This window comes from Heptranchias perlo, chromosome 8, assembly GCF_035084215.1.
Source record: "Heptranchias perlo isolate sHepPer1 chromosome 8, sHepPer1.hap1, whole genome shotgun sequence".
NCBI lineage: Eukaryota > Metazoa > Chordata > Chondrichthyes > Hexanchiformes > Hexanchidae > Heptranchias > Heptranchias perlo.
The window spans coordinates 74,433,346-74,459,495 of record NC_090332.1 but is presented as its reverse complement, the minus strand read 5'-3'; the positions used below and the strand labels follow the sequence as shown (position 1 = coordinate 74,459,495).

Below are 26,150 nucleotides of genomic sequence, written 5' to 3'. Positions count from 1 at the left end.
CCTTTTTAAACAACGGTACAATGTTAGGAGTCCTCCAATCCTCCGGCACCATGCCTGTAACCCGGGAGGATTGGAAAATGATGGTCAGAGCCTCCGCTATTTCCTCCCTTGCTTCTCTTAGTAGCCTGGGATACATTTCATCCGGGCCTGGAGATTTATCTACTTTCAAAGATGCCAAACCCCTTAATACTTCCTCTCTTGCTATGTTTATCCCATCCAATATTTCACACTTCTCCTCCTCAACTGCAATCCCTGCATCGTCTCCCTCCTTTGTGAAGACAGACACAATTGGGCTCGATTTTAGCAGGCCTGCGGGTTCCCAGCGGGTGGTCCTCCGGGAGCGTGGAAAACGCGGACGGCTAATTGAGTGCGCCCCCCGCGCGATCGCGGGATAATTGATCACATTAAGCCCTGCTTCCGGGTTCTCCGCTCCCCAGCTGCGTGCCGGCGGGCTGCGCATGCGCACTACCGTTTACGTGATGTAGGAGCTCCACTTAAAGGGGCAGTCCCCCAAAGCCCCTCCTGCTGCAATCAAGAGGCAAAACAGTATGGCGCAACCCAGGGGCAAGGCTGCGCCACGCTTCTCGGACCTCGCGCTGCAGCTGATGCTGGAGGGCGTGAGGAGGAGGAGGGACACGCTGTTCCCTGCGGACGGACGCAAGTGCCCTGGCTCCGCCACCAGGAAGGCATGGGCAGAGGTGGCGGCGGAGGTCAGCAGCAGGGCCAACACCCCCAGGACATGGGAGCAGTGCCGCAAGCGGTTCAATGACCTCACTAGGTCCGGCAAGGTGAGTACGCCAACGCACCCTCCCACAACCCGTCCCCACCATCACGCCAAACAGATCACAACCCCTCCTGCAGAGCCACCACAGCGCTCCCGCAGCAATCCTCACAGCCACTCACTCACCATCCTCGCCGTGCCCGCAAGTACCCACTGTCTCTGTCCCCACCCGAACACTACCACACACCCCAATCCCCATGCAATGGGATGGGCATGTGGCACACGCATCCTCCCATCCATCTGCCCCACGCTCAACCCACCCACACTGATGCTTGATGCGTCTCACTATGCAATATGCACTCACTCACGCATCTGTGTTTTGCCTTGACAGGAGAAGAGATGCAAGAACGACAGAGAAAGGGCCCGCACCGGAGGGGGCCCGCCACACGTGGTCGATCTGACCGATGCAGAGGTGGAGGCGCTCGACCTCGCCGGCACGCCACATTGCCTCTCTGTTGCGGATGGCGAGTCTGTCGCTGCGGAAACGGCCGGTAAGGGAAAGCTGACACTCAACACCCATGATCGCGAGTGACCATATCATCACCTGCCATCAGGCGCACCGTAACGTTTGTGCACATGCCTCATAGTGCCCTCTGTTCTCTTGCAGGGCCGTCTGCGAGCGCTGTGGTTGATGAGGGCGATTCCTCAGAGGACATGCCGGTCTCTGAGGGTGCATCGTCACATCTGAGCCAACCATCCACCAGCGCAGAGACACGCACCTCGGTGGGTCCCCCACGCCAACTAGTTGGGGTAGCACTTGGTGATTCACCGCGCACGTGTGAGCATGAGCAGACCCTGGTGGCAGGGGCAGCCGCGGAGGGTCCGCGTCGGTGGGAGCACTCATCTCCAGGCTCTGCTCAGCCGGACCCAGATGCTGAACCCAGGGGGCCACCATTCAAAAGGAGAGTCGTCAAGGGGCACCAGCTAATTGCCGAGGTACTGGGAGAGGTGCCGCGTGCATTGTCCACAATTGCGCAGGCGATGGAGGAGTCCAACTCCTGCACGAGGGCATTGGTGGCGCAGGCACAGGAGGGTACCGGCGACATAGTGTCGCGGGTAGGTGCGGGAACGTCTGCGGTGGAGGAGAGGCTGGCCTCCCTCGAGCGTCACGCACAGCTCCACATCGAGTCCGCGCAGGCCCTGACAACGGCTGTACGGATTCAGGGTGAGCAACATTCCGCCGCCATAAACAGACTGACGGATACACTAGGGGTGGCCTTGCAAGGCCTCACACATGCAATCCAAACTGTCGTCCAGCAGGGTGGAAGGGGTGATGTGGGCCGAGGCCACGAGAGGGATGATGGTGACCGGGGACATGGAAGCGAGGACGCTTCTCAAGGTGCCCCCACGTCCCACCCGTTGCCCCCCTCTCAACCAGTACCCGCAATGGTGCCTCCTCTCCAGGTGGCCGAGTCTGCCCCTGCACAGGTGCAGGAGGAGCAGTCTGTGGAGGTGCCCTCACGGGCACCGAAACCCAGGGGCCGTCCGCCCAAAGCATCTACCTGGTCAAGGCAAGAACAGGAGCAACCTGCCACTACCTCTGCTGGAGCCACAGGGGTAGCACCACGTAGGGGTACCCGGAAAAGAAATCCAAAGGCGTTATAAGCACAAAGGGAATGCACCAGGGTGTCTGTTAATTTGTACACTTTCTGTTTATAGTATTGCACCTTGTACATATTAAACACTATCGTTCTCACCACTCCTGCCACCTCTCGTCCACTCTTCCGCGGCCTGTGCAATAGGTGCGTTCCGTGCAGCCCATCATGACGGCGGACACCTGCTGCCGCCCATTGGGCACACTGCTGTGGGTGCAGGAGTACTGGCAACACTCTTCAGTGGAGGGGGCTGGTATGGCCCCTCGCATGAGCAGGTGAGGAGATGCGAACGCCTCGCACTGTCTGACTCTAGGAGAACCGTTGACATATGAGTGCCTCCCTGGCCCAGCGAGCATCCCGGTGAGTCGGCGTTCGGCGCATGGGTCGTACATCATCCTCTGGCGCGTCCCCCTCCTCCCTCTCCTCCACCTCCTCCTCCACTTCCACCTCCTCGTCCTCATCGCCGTCCTCAATGTGGGTGGCGGGTGTGGATGGGGCCTCCTCCAGCGGCACCCCTCTCTGTTGGGCCATGTTGTGCAGGGCACAGCAGACAACTATGATTCGTCCCACTCTGAATGGTGTGTATTGGAGCGCTCCTCCAGAACGATCAAGGTACCTGAAGCGCATCTTGAGCAGCCCTATGGTCTGCTCAATTGTAAACCTGGTAGCAGTGTGGCTGTCATTGTACCGACGCTCTGGCTCGGTGATGGGGTTCCTCAGAGGCGTCATGAGCCACGTGTGTAGGGGATACCCCTTGTCGCCGAGGAGCCAGCCGTTGCCGGCGTTGGGTGCATGGAAGATGGGCGGGACGGTGGACTCCCTGAGGACGAAGGCATCGTGGCAGCTGCCGGGGTATCTGGCGCACACGTGTAGGAATCTCTGGCGGTGGTCACAGATGAGCTGCGCGTTCATGGAGTGATACCCCTTCCTGTTGATGAACAGCCCTGGCTCATGCGGAGGTGCCCGTATTGCGATGTGGGTGCAGTCGATTACACCCTGTACCCGTGGGAAGCCAGACATGGCATGGAATCCAACCGCCCTCTCCATCTGGCTGCGCTCGTCCATGGCGAAGTTGATGTAGTGCGAGGCCCTGCAGAACAACCCATCGGAGACCTGCCTTATGCACTTGTGTGCAGACGACTGACAGACCCCGGTGATGTCCCCGGTGGCACCCTGGAAGGATCCGGATGCGAAGAAGTTGAGGGCAGTGGTGACTTTGACGGCGACAGGTAAGAAGATGCTGCTTGGTCCATCCGGGAGCAGCTCGTCGTTAAGGAGGCTGCAGATGTCGGCGACTACCTGGCGATTGACTCTGAGCCGCCGTATGCACTGCTCCTCGGAGAGGTCCATGAAGCTGAGCCTCGGTCTGTAGACCCTGTGCGGAGGGTAGTGCCTCCTGCGACGCATCTCTCTCTGCGGTTGCCCTCCCTCCTGCTGTGCAGGTGGGTGTGCCACAGCACCGTGTTGGGGGGCTCCACGTCGCTGGGGCGGACGGCGTGGACTGCGAGGCTGCTGGGGCTGGTCATGCTGTTCGTCCTCCGAGGATGTCAACGCACCACCCATCTGGCAGGTGTTGGTCTGAGGGGTTGTGCAGGGTAGGTAGATAGTTCCTCGCACTGGGGCTGCGGTTTCACGTCGGTGTTTCCTCTGGCTTGGAGGGGGGTGGTGGAGGGCAGGGGTTGCCCTATGTGACGCGGTGGCCTCCTGCGTGGGTGAGGGCTCTCCCCCCCACTGTGGAGTGCACCTTGGCAGCTGCCACAGGCTGCTGGCTGCAACACGTCCGGTTGGAGTGAGACTGTTTCCCCCAGTGTGTGAAACAGTCTCGGTTGAAGGTAAAATCCCACACTTCCTATTAGGACAGCTGAATCAGGTCATTTAATGACCTCAACAAGCAAGGTAAGTACTCTCAAGTGGCATCCCGCTGGCTTTAATTGCCTGCGGGATTCCCACCAGCGGGGGCTGCGCACGCAACCCCGCACGTCAGCGCGGGACCCGGAAGTGGGCGGGATCGAGGCGCAATCCGGTGACGCGCCTGGATATCGCGATTTTTGACGCCTCCCCGCCGGGAACGCACCCGGAACCCGCCGGTAAAATCGAGCCCAATGTATTCATTAAGAACCATACCCACATCTTCCACCCCCAAACATAGGTTACCTTCTTGGTCTCTAATAGGCCCTACTCTTTCCTTAGTTATCCTCTTGCTCTTTACGTATTTATAAAACATTTTTGGGTTTTCCTTAATTTTACTTGCCAGTATTTTTTCATGCCCTCTCTTTGTTTTCCTAATTTCCTTTTTAATTTCACCCCTGCACTTTTTATACTCCTCTAGGCTTTCTGCAGTATTGAGCTCTCGGTGTCTGACATCAGCTTTCCTTTTTTGCCTTATCTTACCCCGAATGCCCCTTGTCTTCCAGGGGGCTCTAGATTTGGCAGTCCCACCCATTTTCTTTGTGGGTTGTTTTCATTAGAACAGAGGAGGCTGAGGGGTGATTTAATTGAGGTGTATAAAATTATGAGGGGCCTAGATAGAGCGGACAGGATGGACCTATTTCCCTTAGCAGAGAGGGCAATAACCAGGGGACATAGATTTAAAGTAATTGGTAGAAGGATTAAGGGGGAGCTGAGGAAAAATGTTTTCACCCAGAGAGGGTGGTAGGGGTCTGCAACTCACTACCTGAAAGGGTGATAGAGGCAGAAACCCTCATCACATTTAAAAAGTACTTGGATATGCAGTTGAAGTGCCGTAACCTACAAGGCTACGGACCAAGTGCTGGAAAGTGGGATTGGGCTGAGCAGCTCTTTTTCGACCAGCACAGACATGATGGGCCGAATGGCCTCCTTCTGTGCCATAGATTTTTCTATGTTTCTATAAATATACATTCCCTTGAGGAATAAAAACTTCACGGGAAAAGTGATCCAACTGTGGCTAACTAAAGAAGTGAAGAATAGTATTAGATTAAAAGAAGAGGCTTGTAATTTTGCCAAAAATAGTAGTAAGCCTGAGGAGTAGATGAGTTTTAGAAACCAGCAAAGGATGACCACGAAATTGATAAAGAGGGAGAAAATTGAATATGAGAGTAAACTAGCAAGAAATATAAAAACAGATTGTAAGAGCTTCTACAAGTAAGTATAAAGAAGAGATTAGTGAAAGTAAATGTGGGTCCCCTAGAGGCTGAGACGAGAGAAATTATAATGGGGAATAAGAAAATGGCAGAGATGTTAAACAAATATTTTGTATCTGTCACAGTAGAAGATGCAAAAAACATACCATTAATAGTGGGGAATCAAGGGGCAAATGAGAGTAAGGAACTTAAAGTAATTAAGATTAGTAAAGAAAAAGTACTGGAGATATTAATGGGACTAAAAGCCGACAAATCCCCTGGACCTGATGGCCGACATCCTAGGGTGGACTCACTGTGGAGCATCTGCGATGCTGAGATTATTGTGGATAGCACGTTCCGTGAGGTGGTCACACCAAAGGTAAAGATTACGCAGGCAGAAAGGAAATGGGTGACTGCCAGGCAGAGTAAAAGGACTCGGCAGGTAGAGCAGGAGTCCCCTGGGGCCATCTCCCTCTCAAACAGATATACCGCTTCGGATACTGTTGGGGGAGATGGTTTATCAGGGGAAAGCAGCAAGAGCCAAATTCGTGGCACCACGGATGGCTCTGCTGCACAGGAGGGGAGGAATAAGAGTAGCAGGGCTATAGTGATAGGGGATTCAATTGAAAGGGGAACAGATAGGCATTTCTGTGGCCGCAAACGTGACTCTGGGATGCAATGTTGCCTCCCTGGTGCTAGGATCAAGGATGATATGGAGCGGCTGCAGGGCATTCTGGAGGGGGAGGGTGAACAGCCAATAGTCGTGGTCCATATCGGTACCAACGACAAAGGTAAAAAAAGGGATGAGGTCCTGCAAGGTGAATTCAAGGAGTTAGGAGATAAATTAAAAAGTAGGACCTCAAAGGACCTCAGGATTACTACCAGTGCCATGTGCTAGTGAGTATAGGAACAGGAGAATAGACCAGATGAATGCGTGGCTGCAGGGATGGTGTAGGAGGGAGGGATTTAGATTCCTGGGACATTGGGACTGGTTCTGGGGAAGATGGGGCCTATACAAGCGGGACGGGTTACACCCGAGCAGGACCGGGACCGATGTCCTCGCAGGGGTGTTTGCTAGTGCTGTTGGGGAAGGTTTAAACTAGAATGGCAGGGGGATGGGAACCTGAGCAGGGAGACAGAGGAGGGGGAAACAAGATCGAAACAAAAGACAGAAAGGGAAGAAGTAATCGTGGAAGGCAGAGAAAACAATGGCGAAAAACAAATAGGGCCATTGTGCAAAATAAAACTAAGATGACTAGCAATTTTAAAAAGACAAGTCTAAAGGCATTGTGTCTTAATGCGCGGAGCATTCACAATAAGCTAGATGAATTAACCGTGCAGACAGATATTAACGGTTATGATATAGTTGCGATTACGGAGACATGGCTGCAGGGTGACCAAGGATGGGAACTGAACATCCAGGGGTATTCAATATTTAGGAAGGACAGGCAAAAAGGGAAAGGAGGTGGGGTAGCATTGTTAGTAAAGGAGGAAATCAATGCAATAGTGAGGAAGGATATTGGCTCGGAAAATCACGATGTGAAATCTGTATGGGTGGAGCTAAGAAACACCAAGGGGCAGAAAACGTTGGTGGGGTTTGTCTATCGGCCCCCAAACCGTAGTGGAGATGTAGGGGAGGGCTTAAACAGGAAATTAGAGACGCATGCAAGAAGGGTACAACTATAATCATGGGTGACTTTAATCTACATATAGATTGGTCAAACCAAATTAGCAATAATACTGTGGAGGAGGAATTCCTGGAGTGTGTACATGATGGTTTTCTAGACCAATACGTTGAGGAACCAACTAGAGAACAGGCGATCCTAGACCAGGTATTGTGCAATGAGAAAGGATTAATTAACAAGCTTGTTGTGTGGGGTCCCTTCGGGAAGAGCGACCATAACATGATAAAATTCCTCATTAAGATGGAGAATGAAGTAGTTGAATCTGAAACTAGGGACCTGAATCTAAATAAAGGAAATTACAAAAGTATGAGGTGCGAGTTGGCTATGGTAGATTGGGAAACTTTACGAAAAAGGGATGTCGGTGGATAGGCAATGGCTAATATTTAAAGAACGTGTGCAGGAATTACAACAATTATTCATTCCTGTCTGTTGCAAAAATAAAACAGGAAAGGTGGCTCAACCGTGGCTGACAAAAGAAATTAGGGATAGTATTAGATCCAAAGAGGAGACATATAAAATTGCCAGAAAAAGCGGCAACCCTGAGGATTGGGAGCAGTTCAGATTTCAGCAAAGGAGGACAAAGAGATTGATTAAGAGGGGAAAAATAGAGTATGAGAGTAAACTACCAGGGAACATAAAAACTAACTGTAAAAGCTTCTATAAATATGTCAGGAGAAAAAGATTAGTGATAACAAATGTAGGTCCCTTACAGTCAGAAATGGGGGAAATTATAATGGGGAACAAAGAAATGGCAAAACAATTAAACACATACTTTGGTTCTGTCTTCACAAAGGAGGACACAAATAACCTGCCAGAAATGTTAGGGAACCAAGGGTCTAGTGAGAGGGAGGAACTGAAGGAAACCAGTATTGGTAAAAAAAATAGTGCTAGGGAAATTAATGGGGCTAAAGGCTGACAAATCCCTAGGGCCTGATAATCTACATCCCAGAGTACGAAAGGAAGTGGCCCTGGAAATAGTGGATGCATTGGTGATCATCTTCCAAAATTCTATAGACTCTGGAACAGTTCCTACAGATTGGAGGGTGGCAAATGTAACCCCACTATTTAAAAAAGGAGGGAGAGAAAAAACAGGGAATTACGACCAATTAGCCTAACATCAGTAGTGGGGAAAATGCTGGAGTCTATTATAAAAGATGTGATAACAGAACACTTGGAAGGCATTAACAGGATTGGACAAAGTCAGCATGGGTTTATGAAAGGGAAATCATGTTTAACAAATTTACTGGAGTTTTTTGAGGATGTAACTAGTAGAATAGATAGGGAAAAACCAGTGGATGTGGTGTATTTGGATTTTCAGAAGGCTTTTGATAAGGTCCCACACAAGAGGTTAGTGTGCAAAATTAAAGCACATGGGATTGGGGGGAATATACTGGCATGGATTGAAAATTGGTTGACAGACAGGAAACAGAGAGTAGGAATAAATGGGTCTTTTTCCAGGTGGCAGGCAGTGACTAGTGAGGTACCGCAGGGATCAGTGCTTGGGCCCCAGCTATTCACAATATATATCAATGATTTGGATGAGGGAACTGAATGTAACATTTCCAAGTTTGCAGATGACACAAAGCTGGGGTGGAATTTGAGCTGTGAGGAGGATGCAAAGAGGCTCCAATGTGATTTAGACAAGTTGGGTGAGTGGGGAAGAACATGGCAGATGCAGTATAATGTGGATAAATGTGAGGTTATCCACTTTGGTTGTAAAAACAGAAAGGCAGATTATTATCTGAATGGTGACAGATTGGGAAAAGGGGAGGTGCAACGAGACCTGGGTGTCCTTGCACACCAGTCGCTGAAAACAAGCATTTAGGTGCAGCAAGCAGTTAGGAAGGCGAATGATACGTTGGCCTTCATTGCAAGAGGATTTGAGTACAGGAGCAGGGATGTCTTACTGTAGTTATACAGGGCCTTGGTGAGACCACATCTGGAGTATTGTGTGCAGTTTTGGTCTCCTTATCTGAGGAAAGATGTCCTTGCCATGGAAGGAGTGCAACAAAGGTTTACTAGACTGATTCCTGGGATGGCAATACTGACGTATGAGGAGAGATTGGGTCGACTAGGCCTATTTTCAGTAGAGTTTAGAAGAATGAGAGGTGATCTCATTGAAACATATAAAATTCTAACAGGACTAGACAGACTAGATGCAGGGAGGATGTTCCCGATGGCTGGGGAGTCCAGAACCAGGGGTCATAGTCTCAGGATATGGGGTATGCCATTTAGAATCGAGATGAGGAGAAATTTCTTCACTCAGAGGGCGGTGAACCTGTGGAATTCTCCGCCACAGAAGGCAGTGGAGGCCAAATCATTAGATGTATTCAAGAAGGAGATAGATATATTTCTTAATGCTAAAGGGATCAAGGGATATGGGGAAAAAGCGGGAACAAGTTACTGAGTTAGACGATCAGCCATGATCGTTTTGAATGGCGGAGCAGGCCCGAAGGGCCGAATGGTCTTCTCTTGCTCCTATTTTCTATGTTTCTATGTTTCTAAAAGAGGTGGCTGCAGAGGTAGTGGAGGCATTGGTTTTGATCTTCCAGAATTCCCTAGATTCTAGAATGGTCCCTGTGGATTGGAAGGTAGCAAGTGTAACCCTGCTATTCAAGAAAGGAGGGAGAGGGAAAAGAGGGAACTATAGGCCAGTTAGCCTCATATCAGCAGTAAGGAAAATGCTAGAATCTATTATTAAGGATGTAGTAACAGGGCACTTAGAAAATCATAATACGATTAGGCAGAGTCGACACAGTTTTATGAAAGGGAAATCATGTTTGACAAATTTATTGGAGTTTTTTGAGGATGTAACTATCAGGCTAGATAAAGGGAAACCGGTGGATGTGGTATATTTGGATTTTCAAAAGGCATTCGATAAGGTGCCACACAAAAGGTTGTTACACAAGATGAGAGCTCATGGGACTTGGGGTGATATATTAACATGGATAGAGGATTGGTTAATGGATAGAAAACAGAGAGTAGGAATAAATGGTTCATTTTCAGGTTAGCAAGTTTTAACTCGGGGGGTGCTGCAAGGATCAGTGCTTGGGCCTCAGCTGTTTACAATATATATCAATGACTTAAATGAGGGGACCGAGTGTAATGTATCCAAGTTTGCTGATGATACAAAGCTAGGTGGAAAAGTAAGCTGTGAGGAGGACGCAAAGCGTCTGCAAAGGGATATAGACAGATTAAATGAGTGGGCGATAAGGTGACAGGTGGAGTATAATGTGGGGAAATGTGAAATTATCCACTTTGGTGGGAACAAGAGGACAGCTGATTTTTTTCTAAAGATGAGAGACTAAGAAATGTTGCTTTATTTCACAGAAAGTGAACATACAGAGCAGCAGTTATGATCATACTCACTTAATTGAATCTGTACAATTTATAATGGCTTAATAATATAAAAATAATGGAATGCTATGCTTCCCCACATAAATCATCTTGCTTGACTTAAACAAAACTACTGCCCTGTGTTCTCCTTTAGAGTCTTTACAGATTCTGTTTAAAAAACTGAACTGTTTAAAAAACTGTTTAAAGCTTGTCTTTACAGATTCTGTTTTAAAAAACTGAACGACTGATGGTATCTTTATCCCAGTCTTACCCCTTGTTCATGACCAGAAGGGTAGGCTACCTTGGCCAAATGATTGGGACCAGAGACTTCCCAGCACAATGGGTGTGAGGTGTTTATCAGTTATTGAAACAAACTAACCATTTGGTTAGTGTTTACAGTTTTGGGGAAACAACATCAAAACCAACTCATTAGCATTTTAACCACCTTTTGTCTCAGTGCCATTTTTACATTTTTTAAAAATGTAACTCCAAACCTTTCTGTGGAACAACTGTCAAAAAATCTCCAAAACATGCCAGTGGGTGAGCATGAGAATCAGTGAAAGAGCTGTTCATGTGTCTGGGGCCTTGGCATGGGTCCCCAGAAAATGTGAGGTGGAAATGCAGATGTGGGTGTCAGGTGAGGGGAGTTTCAGGGTCAGCTGCGATACCCTGCCCTCCCACCTTTGGTGAATACCATGCTGACACTCGCTATGTGAGGCTCACATTGAGAATTTGGGAACATTTTTGGAAGGCAGCCATCAGCCATTGATGAGGAGTCAACAGGAGAAACGGAGAGGGGAGAAAACTGACAGAAAAAAGATAAATGAAAAATAGTGTTAAAAAAATCAAGCAACTTGGTGGTGGGGAGGAAGGAGAAAGATTTAAAAATAAGATTGAAAGCATGAGGTAAATGGCCAGGGGTTTCGCATGAGAAAATGAGGCAGAGTAAAAAGACAGAGAGGGTTCAGGTGGTGGCAGTGCTGGAGAAAGTGAAGAGATGGGTTGTAAAGAGATTGAAATGGTTAAAGAAGATGGAGAGTTTGGGTGGGACTGTTGGGGGGGGGGGGTCACCCAACTTAACCTACCCTAAAGGCAAGTCTCATCCTGCGAAGGAGAGAACTACAAACTGATGATAATGCAAAATGTTTTTGGGACAGGGTGCTAGTGCTATTATCAGAGGGTAAATTTTCCGTTACATGCTCCTGGTGGGGAGCCTCACCCACCGGGAGCACGCATCAAGAAATCGTGCGTAACTTTCCATTTGGAAAATTCTGGGCCAAGTGCAATTGATGCAGGGATGGGAAACGATAGTTATCAGGAGAAACTTAAGATACTGGGACTATTTCCATTGCAGCAGAGAAGGCTAAGAGGAGGTTTAATAGAGGTTTTTAAAATTATAGAGAGTTTTGATAGAGTGAATAGAGAAAGACTATTTCCATTGGTTGGGGAGCCAGTGACAACGGGTCATCAATTTAAAATAGTCATTGAGAGAGGGGTTCACACAGGAATGCTTTGCCACGGGAAACGGTTGGGACAGAGACCATTGCATTTTTAAAGGTAGATACAGAGCTATAGGGAGAGAGCAGGGCAGTGAAATTAGCAAAGAGCTAGCACAGGCACGATGGCCCCAATACTCCTCGGGTGTTCTGCCAAGTCTCCACCATTTCTACTAGTCTCCTCGCTGCATTGTAAGGGGAAGAACCTTCTCTTGTCCCTCACAAGGAGAAAGACCAGGCAAGTGGCAGATTGGCCATCTTGTTCAGGAGGATGATTGGACCAGGGCTTGGGGAGCCTATGCAAACCCCTCCTCCGAGGGCGATGGTGGATGGAGTTTCAGGGCATCATTGGCAGGTAGGTGCCCGAAATGTGCCTGAAGTGGCCGCAGGACTCATGCAAATGAACTGCCCTCCCACTGGCACTGGGGCCAAATGGACTCTTGTGCTGTAAAGTTCTATTGCTTTTTTTATTTATTTGTTCTTGGAATGTGGGCGACACTAGCCGCTCTGAGGGCACTAAGAGTCAACCACATAGCGTGCGACTGGAGTCACATGTAGGCCAGACCAGGTAGGGGTGGCAGGTTCCCTTTTCCTGAAGGAATTTAGTGAACAATCTGACAGCTTCTCACAGTCATTTCTTCGGGTGCCAATTTTCCAACATGCCATGATAAGATTTGAACTCACAACCTGTGGGGCTACACCACCACCACAATACTGCACTATTCCAGGAGGCTCTACAACAGAAGCGTACACGGGGAGGTTATACCCTAAGCTGAGCGTGGGTCGAGGCTGGGAGGGGGGGAAGGAAGAGGGTCACATGCAAGAATGGTATGGGCCTCTCAATTCTAGAACACCAGATTCCAGACAGCACTTACGGGCACAGAATGGTTCGTACCTGGAGCCGCTTACCTTGCATTGCCGGCCGAGGTTTTCTTCCTCTTAAACATGTCGAGCAGGCTGTTGGACCTGCAGGCTGCCTTCCCGTCGCCCACATGCATGCGCACGACATCCGAGGTGGTGAAGGCGCTGCGGACATTGCGCTCCGGCTTGGCGATGATGATGTAGATCTTCGGGGTGAACATGCAGCCCAGGGCCACGGTCACACTGAAGCTGACCGAGAAACTGGTGGTGATGATCTTGTAGTTGCTGCCAAAGTAGATCGGGACGAAGGCCAGCCAGATGATGCAGGTTGTGTACATGGTGAAGGCTATGTACTTGGCTTCGTTGAAGTTTGCGGGGACGTTCCTCGTCTTGAAGGCGTAGTAGGTGCAGCTCATGATGAGAAGCCCGTTGTACCCTAGAGGAGCCACCACGCCCAGGTTGCTTGTGTTGCAGATTAAGAAGACTTCGTCGATGCTCGGGTAGGAGAGGACGGGTGTGGGGGGCTCTAGGATCAGCAGTGTGACCACAATGGTCACCTGAACGCTGATCAACATGGAAGCGATCACCAGTTGGGCCCAGGCACTCATGAACCTGGGTTTGCGAGTGCAGATCTTCTTCTTGCTGCCGGCCAGGATCCTGGCGATGCGGTTGGTTTTGGTCACCAGGGCGGAGTAACACATGGCGGCGGCGAGACCAACCATAACCCTCTGGAAGTAGCAGGAGGCCAGAGTCGGCTTGGCCAGCAACGTGAACGGGCAGATGTAGCCCAGGAAGATGCCGGCCAGGATGATGTAGCAGAGCTCGCGGCTGGAGGACTTGACGACCGGCGTGTCCCTGTACAGCACAAAGATGAGAGTGACGAACATAGTGGCAAGGATCCCTAGACAGGAGAAGACCACGGCGACAGCAGACTCCACATCACTCCACTTCAGATGCTTCACATTAATCCTCTCACAACCTGTGGAAAAGGAAGAAGAAAAAAAGGTTTCACAAAATATGAATAATTTGGTCACCTGCCGTAATATCTCTTTATGTGGCTCAGTGTCAAATTTGGTCTGATTACGCTCCTCCGAAGCGCCTTTAATGTAGTAAAACATCCCAAAGCGCGTATAAATGCAAGTTGTTGTTTTACAGCTCATACAAATTTTCAGTGGTTTGTAAAATCTAAGGCTCGGCATTTTTTCTCATTGAAAAACTGGCCACGAGAAGTTGGGGTCGGATTTTCTCACCATGCACATTGCGGGTGGAGTCAGAGAACCGGGGCTGCAGTAAAATACATTTCGATTTGACTGTGCAGCCATGGAATGTTGCACGAGTTGATCATTAATGACCTTTAAGAAGATTTTAGCAAGTAAAAATGAGTATTTCCTCCTTTCTGCCAGCCTTTCTTTGTTCACAGGACACCATAGATGTGCTAGTTCCACAGTAGTACGGTGAAAATTCTAACTCCCGTGGTGCATCTCTCTCTCACACACAGCAAATTTGGCCACAGGAGCAAGTGGACCTGTTCCATTTGGTTGTCCTGTGATGTGGGATGCCCTAGTGCACTCTGGACAGTCACACACGCACGCGTGCACACACACATGCACAAATACACACACATGCACAAACACATGTGCACACACAAGCACAGACGTGCACACACACATGCACAAACACACACACAAGCACACATGCACAAACACATGTGCACACACACAAGCACAGGCGTGCACACACACAAGCACAGGCGTGCACACACACATGCACAAACACACGCGCACACACACGCACAGACGTGCACACACACATGCACGTGCACACACATTAGGCCCAGATGAAATGTTCAACTGAAGGTCCAGGCTCCAGTCAGAAAGGCAGGTCTACCTGGTGAAAATTTCTCACAGACATTTCTAACATTAATTAACCTTTTTTATGGGTATGTTTTGTGATTCTTTTAAAATCAAAGTTGTGTAATTTTCATGTGCTTGTTATAAATGTTATTTCTAGCACTACACACTCGTCTGAATGAAGAAGAAAAATGGCCTTTGAAAACCGTGTGAAGAAATGATGTCAGCAATTTGACAGGTTGTTTTTGTGGTACTGCTTTGAAAATAATTGAACAATTTGCTTGGTCAGTTTTCCGCTGTTCACTCTGGTATAATTTACCACTATTAAAATTCATTCAGATTTAGTTAATGGGTATTTGATTGGTAACTTAGATCAGTGGTAATTTGAGCCGATCGTGATTTCTTTGCCCTACAAATGTGTGACACTTTGAAGGTGTGATGCCCCAAGAAGTGATGTGTTGGTTCAGTGGTAGCACTCTCACCTCTGAGTCAGAATGTTGTGGGTTCAAGTCCTGTTCTAGAGACTTGAGCACATAATCTGGGCTATCACTTCACTGTTGGAGGTGCCGTCTTTCGGATGAGACATTAAACCGAGGCCCCGTCTGCCCCCTCAGGTGGACGTAAATGATCCCATGGCACTTTTGGAGAAGAGCAGGGGAGTTCTCCCAGGTGTCCTGGCCAATATTTATCCCTCAACCAACATCACGGATAATCTGGTCATTATCACATTGCTGTTTGTGGGATTTTGCTGTGCACGATTTGGCTGCCGTTTTTCCTTCATTACAACAGTGACTACACATCAAAAGTTACTTCATTGGCTGTAAAGTGCTTTGGGATGTCCCGAGGACGTGAAAGGCGCTATATAAATGCAACTCTGAGTGTGTCTTTCAGGAATCGGCAAGATCGCTTTACTCAACAGGAGCGCACCATGATTCCCGACACTTGCTTCCATCACACAAAGCTCTGTGCTGAACTGTGACATTCATCCCAGTTTTCAGATGAATAAATAAAGGACGTATTTTACATGAAATTTGTAAAAGATGTTGAGACTGTGCACCTCTAATCTTTCTCTCTGCTTTTTATTGTTACATACTTCGGTTCCCATTTTCTCCCCTCCCCTTCTCCCACCCTCCTTACGGTGCTGTCTTTTACTAATGTAATCGTTTCATGGTCACCAGCTGCACAACTGGCCAATCTTAATGAACTATTTTTACATAGAATTACATAGAATTTATAGCACAGGAACAGGCCATTCGGCCCAACTGGTCTATGCTGGTGTTTATGCTCCACACGAGCCTCCTCCCACCTTACTTCATCCCACCCTATCAACATATCCTTCTATTCCTTTCTCCCTCATGTGTTTATCTGGCTTCCCCTTAAATGCAGCTATGTGGGAGCGAGTTCCACATTCTCGCCACTCTCTGGGTAAAGAAGTTTCTCCTGAATTCCTTATTGAGTTTATTAATGACTTTTTTTTTATTCGTTCATGGGATGTGGGCGTCGCTGGCGAGGCCAGCATTTATTGCCCATCCCTAATTGCCCTTGAGAAGGTGGTGGTGAGCCGCCTTCTTGAACTGCTGCAGTCCGTGTGATGAAGGTTCTCCTACAGTGCTGTTAGGAAGGGAGTTCCAGGATTTTGACCCAGCGATGATGAAGGAACGGCGATATATTTCCAAATTGGGATGGTGTGTGACTTGGAGGGGAACGTGCAGGTGGTGTTGCTCCCATGTGCCTGCTGCCCTTGTCCTTCTAGGTGGTAGAGGTCGCGGTTTGGGAGGTGCTGTCGAAGAAACCTTGGCGAGTTGCTGCAGTGCGTCCTGTGGATGGTACACACTGCAGCTACTGTGCGCCGGTGGTGAAGGGAGTGAATGTTTAGGGTGGTGGATGGGGTGCCAATCAAGCGGGCTGCTTTGTCCTGGATGGTGTTGAGCTTCTTGAGTGTTGTTGGAGCTGCACTCATCCAGGCAAGTGGAGAGTATTCATCACACTCCTGACTTGTGCCTTGTAGATGGTGGAAAGGCTTTGGGGAGTCAGGAGGTGAGTCACTCGCCGCAGAAGACCCAGCCTCTGACCTGCTTTTAGAATCATAGAAGTTTACAACATGGAAACAGGCCCTTCGGCCCAACATGTCCATGTCGCCCAGTTTATATCACTAAGCTAGTCCCAATTGCCTGCCTCCTAAATTCTCATCCAAATCATTAATATAAATAACAAATAACAGCAGACCCAGCACCGATCCCTGAGGCACACCGCTGGTCACAGGCCTCCAGTTTGAAAAACAACCCTCTACAACCACCCTCTTTCTTCTGTCGTCAATCCAATTTTGTATCCAATTGGCTACCTCACCTTGGATCCCGTGAGATTTAACCTTATGTAACAACCTACCATGCGGTACCTTGTCAAAGGCTTTGCTAAAGTCCATGTAGACCACGTCTACTGCACAGCCCTCATCTATCTTCTTGGTTACCCCTTCAAAAAACTCAATCAAATTCGTGAGACATGATTTTCCTCTCACAAAACCATGCTGACTGTTCCTAATCAGTCCCTGCCTCTCCAAATGCCCGTAGATCCTGTCCCTCAGAATACCCTCTAACAACTTACCCACTACAGATGTCAGGCTCACCGGTCTGTAGTTCCCAGGCTTTTCCCTGCCGCCCTTCTTAAACAAAGGCACAACATTTGCTACCCTCCAATCTTCAGGCACCTCACCTGTAGCTGTCGATGATTCAAATATCTCTGCTCGGGGACCCGCAATTTCCTCCCTAACCTCCCATAACGTCCTTTTGTAGCCACAGTATTTATATGGCTGGTCCAGTTAAGTTTCTGGTCAATGGTGACCCCCAGGATGTTGATGGTGGGGGATTTGGCGATGGTAATGCCGTTGAATGTCAAGGGGAGGTGGTTAGATTCTCTCTTGTTGGAGATGGACTATCTTATATTGTTGACCCCTAGTTTTGGACTCCCCACAACAACAATGGCTACAACAACAATAACAGCAACTTGCATTTATATAGCACCTTTAATGTAGTAAAACGTCCCAAGGCGCTTCACAGGAGCGTTATTAAGCAAAATTTGACACCGAGCCACATAAGGAGATATTAGGACAGATGATCAAAAGCTTGGTCAAAGAGGTAGATTCTAAGAAGTGTCTTAAAGGTGGAAAGAGAGATAAAGAGACAGAGAGGTTTAGGGAGGGAATTCCATAGCTTAGGGCTTAGGCAGTTGAAGGCACACCCACCAATGGTGGAGCGATTAAAATCAGGGATGCGCATGAGGCAAGAATTGGAGGAGTGAAGAGATCTTGGAAGGTTGTAGGGCTTGAGGAGGTTACAGAGATAGGGAGGGGCGAGGCCATGGGGGGATTTCCACAAGTGTAAACATTTTCTCTATGTCTACCCTATCAAACCCTTTCATAATTTTAAAGACCTCGATCAGACCTCCTCTCAGTCTTCTCTTTTCTAGAGAAAATAGCCCCAGTCTGTTCAATCTTTCCTGATAGTTGTACCATCTTAGTTCTGGTATCATCCTTGTAAATCTTTTTTGCACTTTCTCCGGTGCTTCCATGTCCTTTTCACCGTGAAGAGCACCACAACCAAATCTAAGCCTATCCTCATCTAACATCATCATACTGTCTAGCAGGGATCACCAGATTGCAATCAGGCAGTGATTCCTTGGTCACATTTGCCTCCCTGCCCCCCCCACCTCCCAGGGGCACTGAGGCCAATTGTAAAACCCTCCATTGCTGCCCTGCATTGGTTAATTCAACACAGATGTGGAATAATACCTGGGACATTCTGGTCACGCATCGGAGAGCTCTTTTTCCAATTTCTTAAACTTAGTTCAATACACAATATATTTTTCAATCACCGCCCATGATCGCAAGACTGCCACAGATGAGAAAGGCCATTTGGTCCATCTTGGATCATCTTAATAATGACCCAAACTGTTTCACAGCCAATAAGGTACTTATGAAGTGTAGTCACTGTTGTAATGCAGGGAAATGTGGCAGCCAGTTTGCACACAGCAAACTCCCACAAAAAGCAATGAGATAATGACCAGTTAACTATTTTAAGAACATAAGAACATAAGAAATAGGAGCAGGAGTAGGCCATACAGCCCTCGAGCTTGCTCTGTCATTCAATAAGATAATGGCTGATCTTCGACCTCAACTCCACTTTCCTGCCCAATCTCCTCATCCCTTTACTTCCCTCAGAGTCCAAAAATCTATCGATCTTAGCTGTGAATATACTCAACGACTCAGCATCCACAGCACTTTGAGGTAGATAATTCCAAAGATTCACAACCATCTGAGTGAAGAAATTCCTGCTCATCTCAGTCTTAAATGGCTGACCCCTTATTCTAAGACAATGCCCCCTAGTTTTAAACTCTCCAGCCAGGGGAAACAGCCTCTCAGCATCTACCCTGTCAAGCCCTCTCAGAATCTTATATGTTTCAATGAGATCGCCTCTCATTCTTCTAAACTCCCGAGAGTATAGGCCCATTCTACTCAACCTCTCCTCATAGGACAACCCTCTCATCCCAGGAATCAATCCAGAGTACCTTCGTTACATCCCCTCTTAGATAGGGAGACCAAAACTGTGGTGTTGGTGGGGGGGTAAATATTGGCCAGGGCACCGGGGAGAACTCCCCTGCTTTTCTTCGAAATAGTGCCATGGGACCTTTTACACCCACCTGAGATATCCCATTATGATGATGCTGCCTGAATCTCGGGACAATTTCCTAAAGGTGTTGTTGTTTACCTGTGAGGCCAGCATTCGGCCACCAGCCCAGCTCACAGGCCCTGCACGTGAACTCGTCCTGCATGTACTCGTTCTCCTTGCACGCTGTGCAGATCCAACAACAGCTCACCTCTCCCTTCCGAATAACCTAACGAAAGGGAACAGAGAATCCTTTTAATAAAAACAGAAAATGCTGGAAAACACTCAGCAGGCTGTGGAGAGGGAAAGAGAGTTAACGTTTCAGAACGATGACCTTTCATCAGCAACCTAACAACAGAACTCCTTTAGTCTGTGTCCCTTTGAATGGAAGTGAAGCCAAATGTTTAGAAGCGATAGCTAATCTCAGTGAGTTGGTTGACTTTCAGGAGGAACCCAACAGCTCCCACCCTTTCACAGGTAATCCACGAAAACACTGGCTGAACTTACCTTAATCTGTCCTCTTGTGCAGGGTTCGCTACAGACAGAAAACACCATCTTGGTCATGTTCATCTGAAGCTTGTTGTCGTCTATGTCCAGCAACCCTTCGTGCCATGTCCCTATGTTCACGTAGTCATACAGACTATTCTCTGTAAGTTGAAGATTCATAATATCATACCTGGCAATTCAAAGAAGAAGTTTAACTGGGACAGGCACTCTTTGGTGTGGATTTCTGTAGTGGTCCCATCGGGGGAGGGGCTTTGCTCAACGGAAGTGCGGGTCCCAGAGAGAGTGGGCGACAGCACTATAGAGCCAAGTCTCTAACTCGCACTCTCGTTGAGCAAGGCCTCCCGCTGGGAGTGCAAAATTGTTGAAATAAACATTGACTTGTTCTCTAATTATATAATTAAATATTCTTTTACAGCACAAAAGGAGACCATTAGGCCCATCGTCCTGTGCCATCACTTTGAAAAAGCTGACCAATTAGTCCCACTCCACCTGCTCTTTCCCCATAGGCCTGCAAATTTCTCCTTTTCAAGTATTTATCCAATTCCTCTTTGAAAGTTACTATTGAATCTGCTTCCACCACCCTTTCAGGCAGTGCATTCCAGATCGTCACAACTCGCTGCATAAAAAGATTTCTCCTCATCTCCCCACCTGGTTCTTTTGCCAATTACCTTAAATCTGTATCCTCTGGTTACCGACCCTCCTGCCAGTGGAAACAGTTTCTCCCTATTTACTCTGACAAAACCCCTCATAACTTTGAATACCGCTATCAAATCTTCCCCTTAATCTTCTCTGCTGTAAGGAGAACAATCCCAGCTTCTCTAGTCTCTCCGCATAACTGAAGTCCCTCATTCCAAGGATAGATGAAGTTTTAATACTTCAGTATGAATGTATTCAAAGCACTTTAACCAATAATACTGACAGGGGCTCCTTTCCCTGGAAAAGAGAAGACTTAGACGGAGACGTGATAGAGGTCTTTAAAATTATGAAGGGGCTTAATGTAGAGAAACTGTTTCCAATCGTGGGTGAGCCCAGAATAAGGGGGCCTAACTATGAGATAGTCACTAGCAGATCAAAGAAAGAATTTAGGAGGAATTTCTTTACACAGAGATCGTGGAGAATGTGCAACGTCGAGTGGTTGAAGAAGATAGCATCGATGCATTTAAGGGGAGGCTTGATGTATACATGAGGGAGAAGGGAATAGAGGGAGATAGGGGGCAGGATGGGAAGAGATAATTAGCGTGGGAAGAGGCTCGTGTGGAGTATAAACACCGGCATGGACCAGTTGGGCTGAATGGTCTGCTTTTGTGCTGTATATTCTATGTAATACATATTCCGCCAACACGTTCTAAGTAGTTTGACAGAAGAAGGTGAATGGGTGACGAAAGTTACTAGGGGAGTGAAATGGAAAAGAAAATCGGGCGTTGTGTAAAATGGGCCGCCGATTCGATAATGCCCATTTCGTGATTTCACCAAAGATTATCTTCTGTTCGTTTGTTCTCAGTGAAAGGCTGCCTTTTGATCTTCAATATTTGCTAAGAACTATTAATTGAGATGAGAGATGTCTCCAATAAAATTAATGCTTGATGTGTACGGTTATCTCTGAGAAGTCAATCCCTGCAGGAGTCTGCTGCTAGATCCATAAGAACAAGGTGAAGGACCCACAGCTACTCAGCTCCAGCTTGTAAAGATGTCCTTGAGATTTGCCGTGGCCTTTAAGGATCTTTCTAGCCCCGCAGCAAAGTTTTTCACCTTGAAGTATTTGCCGTCGCTTATGCAAACAGGTAAATGCTGAAGCGAATCCCTGGAAAGGCCCCTGAAGTGGCCAACTTCTCAGCTCACTCTGCTGCTGGGCAGCCTTGTCCATCGACATTGCTGCCCATCATCCTCTGACTGTTTAATTCAGAAAAAAGAAAGACTTGCATTTACGTAGCGCCTTTTACGGCCTCAGGACGTCCAAAAGTGCTTTATAGTCAAAGAAGTAATTTTGAAGTGTAGTCACTGTTATAATGTAGGGAAACGCGACAGACTATTTGCGCAGAGCAAGGTCCCACAAACAGCACTGTGATAATGACCAGATAATCTGTTTTAGTGATATTGGTTGAAGGATAAATATTAGCCAGGACATTGGGGAGAACTCCTTTGCTCTTCATCGAAATAGTGCTGTGGGATCTTTTATGTCCACCTGAGAGGGCAGACGGGGCCTCAGTTTAATATCTCATCTGAAAGACGGCACCTCCGACAGTGTGGCATTTCCCTCGGTACTGCACTGGGAGTGTCACCCTGGATTATGCGCTCAAGCTCGGAATGGGGCTTGAACTCACGACTTTCTGACCTAGAGACAAAAGTGCAAAAACTAACCCACGGCTGCACACAAACACAGAGAGACTCCTCCCCCCCGCCCCCAGTTGAAGTCCGTTTTCAGATCCGCACCTCCTAGGAGGCAGACTACAGGTCTCACACCAGCTGGTACAAATTGTTACACGTGTGTCTATTTAAAGGGGTGTGAGTGAAGTGTCTGATTTAAAATGACAAGGTTTAAAGGAGTCATCAAGCAATCAGTGCACAGATACGTGCTATAGCTGTGGGTGAAAACAAGGATGAATAAACCGCAAATGGTGCTATAGGGGTACGTTGACTAATTTACATTTCTCGATGATACTTCTAGCATTCACATGTTGAGCGCTGAGGTTGTGGAGCTGAGTTATCGGGAGCCAGCAGCTGTTAAAGCCATTACAAAGTTGTCTTTTTCAGGAAGTAAAACATTGCCTGTTAAAATCTACCCCATTTTACCCCTTTTGTTACCTCTTTCCCCCAATGGAGGGGGCAGAGAAAAGATGAAGTAATCAGCAAACTGTGAGCATTTTACTAAAAATCATGTCATAGTGGAGTGGACCGTGAGTTGTAGATGGATAATCAAGATCAAGGAATTATGAGACCACGTGCCCAGTTATACCCCTTCCGCAATGCATCGAGTAGCTAAAGTGACTTGAATAATGATGAACCAACATGGGAACCCTGAATATTGGATCTGATCAAAATGAAACAAAGCAGAGACTTTAAAGGATTTTTTAAAAAATTGAGTATAGTTATTTTGGTATAAAAAAGAGAATTTTTTTTTGCCATTTTGACCAATATACATATCAGAACAATCATGGACCAAGATACTGAACTGAAGAGATAAGGCAACATCATCCATGGTCACACCTTACAGAATCTCATTTAAAATTGAGTCTTGTGAGGTCTGTTTATTAGGGTGAGTTTACATTAATGTAGGAGAAATGCAATATCGAAGTGCTATTCATTTACAGTCCACTTGGGAGATACTGAGACCTGAACCAGCAACATACGGACAATGGACAAGAACCGTTTCACAGGGACAGGCTTGTTTCCACAGGTGCGGACTGACCTACTCCGCTCCTGCCTCAGCCCATCGGCTGCTGAAACCCTCATCCATCTCTTTGTTACCTCCGGACTCGGCTATTCCAATGCTCTCTTGGCTGGCCTACAACCCTCCGAGATCCCTGCGCTCCTTCAATTTTGGCCTCTTGTGTACCTTCCATCGCCCCACCATTGGCGGCCTTGTCTTCAGCTGCCTAGGCCCTAAGCTCTGGAATTTCCTCCCTAAAACTCTTCTTCTCTCTCTCCTCCTTTAAGTCGCTGCTTAAGATCTACCTCTTGACCAAACTTGTGTCATCTGTGCCAATATCTCTTTATGTGGCTCGGCATCAATTTTTGTCTGAAAATGCTCCTGTGAAGCGCCTTTAATGTAGTAAAATGTCCCAGGGCATTAAATGCAACTTGTTGTTGTTGAGTGTTTCCAGCAATGTCTGTTTCTGCTTCAGATTTCCAGCATCTGCAGTGAATTTGTTTATTTCACAAGGACATTTGACGTAGGTGTGAGACAAACTCTTTTCTGGGTGATAATTGGATCAGAGAAGTGAGAGAAGGGGAGATAAAATGTGCAGCTACATCTGGAATGAAACCTAACTGATAATTAGCCTGAATGTTCGAGTCACACAGACAGAGTGACTGAGGAAAGGACCAGAAAGGTTAAGATCATTTTTTTCCCCATGAATTAAAGCAGCCAAATCTCTCTATAGCCTCAAGAAGTTAACGAGACAAAAATGACTGTGATTACACTACAGGACTGGGCGCGCAGCCCTTTTAAAGTTTGATTCTGGCTGTTGGACCTTCTCTGATGGCTGAGGAAGCTGTGCATTGGCCACTCTGACCAGTTCCACAGAGTGGCTGGGAATTATGGCCACCTGAGGGCAGGCTGCTTTGTGTTTAAATTACTGAGTGGGTGGGTTGGAGTGCCCTTTATTTTATTTTTGCCACAGCTCAGGGCTAATGTGGCAGCATAGTACTCACATAATAACACTGTACACGCACAATAACATGCTACACACACAATAACATGCTACACACACATTAACACTACACACAACAACACGATACATACACATTAACACTGTACATGCACAATAACATGCTACTCACACATTAATGCTATACATGCACAATAACACGTTACGCACACAGGAACATGCTGCACACGCATTAACGTTGTACATGCTCAACAACACTTAATTCATACATTAATACTGCACATACACAATAACACACTACACACACATTACCATCGTACACACACAATATACATTATACCACAATAACACTATACACACAGTAACACATTAGGCATATTAACACACTACAAGCACATTAACACTGTACACCTACAATGGCCTCAATATTTACGGGGAGATGGGGACGGAGTGGGGCCACCTGTCAGCCGCCGGGAAACCCGGAAATATCGAGAAGGTGGAGGTCCTACCGAATTTAAGGGCAGGACCTCATTAGAGTTTTTTTACTCCGTTTCCCGCCTGCCAGACGGGAAAGTCTGCAGTAGAAGGCAGAAGCCAGGCACCGCTTGGGATGGTCCCCGGCAATTGAAAAGATCAGGGGTCGTGGGGTGGGGTGGGGCTCTGAGCGCGGGAGAGAGGAGGGAGGGAGGGAGAGATCGCGGGGTGGGGGGGAAGAGATCAGAACACAGGGTGGACAGATCGGATCGGTGGGGGGAGAGATCGGATCACGGAGGGGGAAGAGATCGGATGGATGGGGGGAGAGAGAGCGGATCGCAGGGTGAAGAGATCAGGGGGGGAGTTCGGATCGGGGGGGGGAATGATTGGGGGGGAAGATCAGACCGCTGGGGTTGCGGGGGGGAGATCGGATCGCGGGGAAGGAGGCAGATCACGGCAGGTTTGCTTGAGGGGCAGGGGTGAGGCAGTCCTGCTCCTCCTGGCCCACGAGCAATGCTGGAAAGGCACTTTCCTGCTGGATCCGGCAGCTCCCGCCTCCCATTAGCTGCTGGGTTTCCTGAGCCCTGGGACGCCCGTGCTGGAGACGTTAATTCCAAATCACTGACAAAATCTGAGGCTTGGAGCCTCATTTAAATATTATAATTACCGACCCATCTTCCCAGAGCGGGTAACTTAGCCGATCCCAAACCGGCCTCGGTTAAACTGAAAGTAGGTGCGTTCACACGGGGTTGAGGTCAGGTTTCACATTTTTAACAATTTAACACCCCCCACCCCTCGCCACTGTCCCGCACGTCCTGGGGGGGGGGGGCGGCAGGGAGGGGTTAAAATTCCCCCCAATAACACTGTACTGACACAATAATCTAGACTGACACTTTGGTGCAGTAAAGGGACTGCTTCATTGTCAGAGGTGCTGTCTTTCAGCTAAGACGTTAAACTGAAGCCAGGTTCAGGCGAATGTAAATGATTCCACGGCACTACGCAAAAAAGAGCAAGGGAGTTCCCCCAATGTCCAGGCCAACATCCATCCCACAATCAACAGCACCTGGTCATCTATCTCATTGCAGTTTGTGGGATCCTGCTGTGCACAAATTGGTTGCTGCATTTGCCTACATAACAACAGTGACTGCACTTCATTTTTCGTGAAGCGCTTTGTGATTTCCTGAGCATCTGACAAGGTAATAGTTTTTATGTTACATGGAGAACAAAGATTGATTAATATAAGCTCTGGGAAATAATAGGAACTTGATGGCTGGTGTTATAAGTACACTTCATAACTTCGAATAAATATTAACTAGGTGACTATCCGCGGGGTTCGATCCTGGCAGTTATCTGATGGATGCTCGGTCCCCCCACCCGAGGAATAATCTGGTGCCCCGAGCAGCCCCCTCACAAAGGGAGTGGCTTGGAACCCCAATCCCCCAACAACATTTCTGGTCCCCTGATCTTCAGGGATGTAG

The 26,150-nt window shown here is 47.9% G+C and overlaps 1 protein-coding gene across 1 annotated transcript in view; it reads right to left on the bottom strand.

The window, feature by feature from the left end:
* LOC137324234 (metabotropic glutamate receptor 1-like) overlaps positions 1 to 26,150 on the bottom strand; it is a 236,232-nt gene that overhangs the window by 23,581 nt on the left and 186,501 nt on the right. The window contains exons 5-7 of the mRNA XM_067988380.1: positions 19,871 to 20,039; positions 19,466 to 19,592; positions 12,904 to 13,834 (exon numbers count right to left, since the gene is read on the bottom strand). Coding sequence (XP_067844481.1) covers positions 12,904 to 13,834; positions 19,466 to 19,592; positions 19,871 to 20,039 — 1,227 coding nt within the window. The remainder of the gene's footprint in view (positions 1 to 12,903; positions 13,835 to 19,465; positions 19,593 to 19,870; positions 20,040 to 26,150) is intronic.